Source organism: Terrapene carolina, unplaced genomic scaffold (genome assembly GCF_002925995.2).
Source record: "Terrapene carolina triunguis isolate 2854851 unplaced genomic scaffold, T_m_triunguis-2.0 Scaffold233, whole genome shotgun sequence".
Lineage (NCBI taxonomy): Eukaryota > Metazoa > Chordata > Testudines > Emydidae > Terrapene > Terrapene triunguis.
Window position 1 is genome coordinate 1399258 of NW_020664584.1, and position 6000 is coordinate 1405257.

Sequence of the window (6000 nt, forward strand, 5' to 3'; positions counted from 1 at the left end):
TAAGGGCACACTTCCTATAAAGAACACTAGATCAACTGACTATTCTGAGTCCTCCCTCAACCCCATTTTTTATACCAATAGCTTCCTCAGAGCCTCACCTCATCCAGAGAGAAATAAGGCTCTTCAATCTCTCTCAGGGGGTCTCTCAGAAAGTTAAACATGAACTCCTGAACCTGGAGGATGTCTGTAGCCCAGAGTTCCTGCAAACATAGAGAGGGGAAAGGAAGAGTTTTGCTTTGTGTGAAATGAACATTTTCAGAAGCTTCCATTTAAAAACCACGTTGAGTTCATTTAATTTGCTGATTTAAATTAAAAAGGGGTCTCAAGGGAAAAGGATCCAGGATTGGGAATTTAATTGTTAATACAAATCAAGTAAACTAATAGTAAACCAACAGTGAACTCAACCAAAGAAACCCTCCCCATTGTTAATTAGATCTTATGATTTTTAGGATTTCAGATATATTTCTCTCTGCTCATGCTGTCCTCTGCTACCGAAAAATGCTCCTCACCCAGATACACCTCCCTCCACACCCTGGGTCTAAGGCAACAGAAGCCAACCTGGCTCCTTTTTGTCAATTTCTCTCCTGGCACATCAGCATCTTTCATTAGGTCAGCCAGGGAGATCAGGTTAGTTAACTGCTGGCTGCAGAGTGGCAGCCAGAGAGGCACACACGGGGTCACTGCAAGGCGGGAGCTCCATGCTATGAAATATTAAGTATTCTCACTGTAGTTACAACCCATATCAACAATGAGGGCACATGGTTACTGCAGTCAGCTAGGTTCTCCAGTGCGTGCTCTAACTGCCAGGGCCCCTGAGCATGAAGTTTAATTTGCACGATTGCATTAATGAGGGCAATAGTACAGTGGTGGGTGCCATTTATGAACCTAGATAGAGAGAGGTTGCACAGTCTGCAAAATACACAGCACATGTGTTAGCTTACTGCTTTAGAAGATGCACTTTAAAAAGAAAAGTCAGCGATAAAATCAATCAATTGCCTGTCAGACTCTGCAGGCAGTCACAACCACTCTCCTGAGCAGACAGGCAGGGACAAGCAGCGCTTCTGCTACCTTAACCCTTTTGACTGATCTAAAAGCCTAGACCAAACCCTCTTCATAGAATATCAGGGTTGGAAGGGGCCTCAGGAGGTCATCTAGTCCAACCCCCTGCTCAAAGCAGGACCAATCCCCAGACAGATTTTTGCCCCAGATCCCTAAATGGCCCCCTCAGGGATTGAACTCACAACCCTGGGTTTAGCAGGCCAATGCTCAAACCACTGAGCTATCCCCCCATCTCCTTCATGGAACCGCCATGCTCCCCAAGTATTTGACTAGGATCTCCCCACACTACTTTCCCCTGCTCCCAGACCCGGATGGCCGGATGAGATGCCTTCTTAAGATGGTCAGTGTTCTTCCTTAACCAGCCGCTGTTCCTGACAGGAAGTGTTGTGCTCCCAGGGCTGCCTCCGGGGCAGAGCATGCCGTTACCCAAGCACCCAGCACTGCCAGATCAGAGTCACCCTTTGGACACTAGCTCCCTACAGATGGCTCGTATCAGAGGATAGCGGAGTCCCCTTTCTCCACTCTCGCTTGCCCTTTGGGGAGCTCACCATCTGATACTCCAGCAAGAACTTCTGGAACTCCAGCAGGGACACCTTGGAGTGCTCAAGTCTCTCTGCACACCTGGGGGAAGGACACAGAGAGAATCCACAATCAGTGATCTCATCGCTTCGCTGAATGGTCTCTGGGATCCATCGGAGATGCGAAGCCATTACAGATCAGGATGGCACATGCAAGTAACACACAACATCCCTCAGAGAGCAACACAGCAACCCCCACCGCCAACCCAGCACCAAGAAAAGAGAGAGACACTTTTGGTGGTGCACACACAAAAGAATCATGTCAGGGAGCAAAGAGAGAAGTGCTCCTCTCACCAGCCTCAGCCACCTGCTCCTGGACACTGCATTTGCTTGGGGCACCATGTTACAAGCAATACAGCACCAAGAGAGAGGCAGGCCAGAGAAGAGCAGCAAAATTAATCAGGGAGCTAGCGGGCTTGACTTGTAAGAAAAGATTAAAAGAGCACAGCTAAGGGATAACTAAGGACAAGGCGTGGTAACAGCCTACAAACAGATGAGGGATATAAACTTCAAGGAGGGAGAGGAACTATTAGCAAGGCGGGGGGTAGAACGAGGGGTGATGTGATGAAGTCAAGAAAAACGTTGGCTGACTATCAAGAACATCCTCTGAGTGAAACATACTAGAGGCATCAGGACAGTGAATAGGACTTGCAGAACTAGGCTAGACAAGACACTAGAAATCCTGCACTGTCTTCTAGGACAGTGATTAGCTGAGCTGGTAGGTTTTTCCATCTCCAGCTTCCACAATTGCATTGAACTTCTGATTAGCCAAAGCACAGATGCACATGGGCGAGTGAGGGCATGGTTTGTACCTCCAGCACCATCTGGCTGGGATGACCTCTAGGGGTCAGAGGGGTGTTATTTACCAATGGCTAAGCCCCTTCGTTTTCAGTTTAAACCGTTTTTTACCAAAAAATTCCTGAGCTTTACAAAAAGTATTATTCATTTTTTTCTGATTTTCACCCTACTTTTGTATCATTCAAATATAAATAAAATAACATGTTTTATTAGGAAAATACAATACATCACATGAGCTATATGTATTACAATAATACATTAGTCTGTGTGTATATGCAAAGCTGCCTGTTGAAGTAAGGCTATGTATTAGTCTAGAAGATACACACAGTAAACAAACAGGCAGGCATGCAAGCTCTGAAGTGTGTGCACATCTGAACGTACTGATGAATCTCATGCCCACCATGTACACATTTCAAGCTGTTAGCAGATAATGGTTTAAAGATTTGACACACTAAAATGGGAAGAAAACGAAAATCTGTCTCAGACTACGCTTCAGAACACAAGGAAGTATTCAAAAGTTTAAAAAAACAAAACAAAACCAAAAACAAAAAACAGGAGAAAAGGATGAAGTTGAGTGTATGTGCTGCAAATGGTGTGTCCCAATTATTAAATGTAAATATTTATAGGCTAATAGTTCTAAGTCTACAACAGTAAACTGTTCATTCAAAGGAAAAGTTTTATTTGGGGATTACAGATCTATTGTTTTCTTAAACTCCAAGGTGGCATTGTGTTTTGAGTTCTGTTTTAGTTCTGCAGCAAACCTCATTGAATTCCACTCATCAAAGCATTCAGCTACTGAACACTTTTTCCTCCTGTCCTTCCGTCCACCAAAATAAACCCCGATATTTACCCAGAAAAATTAATAGTTTTTTGCACTGATTTTCACCTGTTTTTGTTGTTGTGGTTATAAACACTGACAAATTCTTGGAAAAAATTAAATAAAATAAAAACTGAAAACGAAGGGCCTTACCAATGGCCCACACAGTCCTTGGCTTCTCTGATGAGACTGTCAACATTACAGGTGCGGTTAGCAACAACTGTGGGGACAGCTTTTGAGATGTGGGCAGCTGTCCCCTAGGAACTGGATCAAGACCAAACTTAGTTCACACAGACTAAACAAACAGCCATCAGATGGCGCAACTTCTGGTCGCTACTGACCAGGGCTGGATTGTGTCTGGTGAGCTAGAGGCTCCAATACTAACCTCCTGAGCCCGGCGATTCTACAACAGAGATGCTGGTTTAGGACATGCGTAAGCACGAGCAGAATCTTCTCATTCGAGCAAGGTGCGCACAGGACGGCTCATGCTCCCGCACAGCTGCCAACACCCACGTGCACTGAAAGTGTAAGGAAATAGCCTTCCACCCCCCACGCCCAAAGTGAGACAGGCATTTACCTTTCCAGGAATGGAAGCTCCATCTGCAACAGAAGAAACACACATGTCAGCCTTTCCATTTCCATGGACATAGCTTCTTTACAAGACTAGACCTCAAACGCAGCAGGGCTAATACTGTGGGTCCCTGCATGGCCCTGGAACTTGGGATCCTTTGCTGACCTTCTCCAGCTGAATTTGGGTCTACGGTGCTTCAGAGGAAAGCCTGTGCTAAGCAGAGCTACTCAAGGTGAAAAGTTCCTTCTTTCCTTCTGCACATACCAGCCCCCTCCAGTACTAGGCAGCACGCCTCTGTCAATTAGGCAGACGTCCCAACTTTCCTGGGACAATCTCACCGTTAGCCCAAGAGTCACTGGGCCTGTTCACCGCGGTCCTGCACCTTGTGCCATCATTTACACCAGTACAAAGTGAGTCAGTGGAGAATTTGGGTTTAGCAGCATTTTACATTCTCTTTGATCCAGGCCTGAAACACAAGGGGCAAGTTGGTGGGGAACCAGCCCCGCCGCATGTTGACGACTGGAGTAAGGGGCAGGGGCTCAGCCTACCTCTGACAGACTCCACAGGGGCAAGGTGGCCATTCAGGTTCACCTGGGACTAATTAACTCACTGAGTAACTGGGAGGCAATTAATTAGGCAGGAAAGCACCTGGGCCTGATAAAAGGCAGCTTCTCCCAGTTGGGGTGAGCTAGAGACCAGGGACTCCTGGGGAGAGGAACAATTTTCCACAGCACAGAAGGGAAGCTCCCAAGGGGAGGGCTTCTCCGGGGAGCCTGGGGAGGAGGCTCACCAGGAAAGGAATCCTGATGCTGGGTGGAAGAGGCTCCGAAAGGGAAGTGCTACGAATGCTGCGTCTCGGCAGAACTTGGCCCCACGGAAGCACTTCACCGTGCGCAGCAGAAGTCCTAGATCGGAGGGATTACAGGCTGTTCCAAGGAAGGGTTGTCACAGTTTGATCTCTGTGGGGACCCCGACCCAAGAGGAGAAGCCCTTCCCCAGCTGATGACGAGAGGCCCTGGCTCCAGAAGAAGCTCCGAGACCAAGAGGACCTTGCTGGTAAGGGAGCTGGACATAAGTGGGGTTGATGGACCATGATTAACTCAGCCCTTCTCCCCTTCAGCTAGAAATGCTGAGGTGGGGGCCTATTTGTATAACACCTTCGAGTTAAATAAACTAGACCCTTGACGGGGCACTGTTCAACATACATGAGCCTCATTGGACTCACTGAAGCCCATTAGGGGAAACTGAGGCAGACACACAAATGCAATGCTGCACCAGGCCACCAGGGAGACTCCAGGGGTGAGGGTCCCCTCATTGGCCTCACTGAAGCCCATTAGGGGAAACTGAGGCAGACACACACATGCAATGCTGCACCAGGCCGCCAGGGACACTCCAGGGGTGAGGCGCCCCCATACACTGCCCCTCCATCTTAGATGTATGGCAGAACAATGGTCTTCCTTGCTTCATCCTACCTCTGGATCCAAGTGCAATGATTAAGTGCAGCCGCTGGACCTGGTCTCTCACCAGGATCTGCCCAGCTTTGTTCAACGTCCTTCAGACACAGCTAAGGCCCATGGACTAGCCCACAATGCTCAGATCTCATCAGCAGGAGAGAGATCAGGAACCTATAAGCTAATCACACTAAAGCGATAAGTTATCAACCTCTAAGCTTTGGAAGGGTCAAGGATGGGTCTGATCATCCCATTCGTATTTGAATGGGAGAAAAAACATGGTTGGAGGATGACAGAACCTCCAAAAAAGACAAAGGCCAGAGCTCTGGACACATCACTTCGGTTAACAGCCTCAAGGGAATAATCCCGATACGCAGCAGGTGAAGGCTACACCGTGAAACACTTGATTCACTGATGCCAGATTTGCCAATTGTCTGGCAATCCGTGGTAATCACTCGCACAGCGCTCGACATGGGGGGGGGAAGTCACAGCCAGCTAACCTCCAAATGTGCATTCTTTCCCTTCCATTACCTACGCTGCTCTCCCCCGAACCCCTGTGCACTGAGATGGGCCAGAATCCCAACCTCCAGGGGCTCTCTGCTAGTGGCAGCCAGCCTCATGCTGTGGCTAGTGTACACAAAGCACAGGGGCACGTCGGCCGGAGGGGCAACACGTTAAAAACGGTAGGGAGGAGGGAGCAGAAATGCAAATGCATGAACCCTGCAG

The 6000-nt window shown here is 48.1% G+C and overlaps 1 protein-coding gene across 2 annotated transcripts in view; it reads right to left on the bottom strand.

Annotated features, from left to right (window-relative positions):
• LOC112108049 (1-phosphatidylinositol 4,5-bisphosphate phosphodiesterase gamma-1) overlaps positions 1–3847 on the bottom strand; it is a 36425-nt gene extending 32578 nt beyond the window's left edge. For both annotated transcript variants that reach the window (XM_026656792.1, XM_026656791.1), the window contains exons 1-3: positions 3830–3847; positions 1608–1680; positions 99–200 (exon numbers count right to left, since the gene is read on the bottom strand). In XM_026656792.1, the coding sequence (XP_026512577.1) occupies positions 99–200; positions 1608–1610 (105 nt within the window). In that variant the 5' untranslated portion in view covers positions 1611–1680; positions 3830–3847. The remainder of the gene's footprint in view (positions 1–98; positions 201–1607; positions 1681–3829) is intronic.
• Between the last annotated feature and the right edge of the window lie 2153 nt (positions 3848–6000).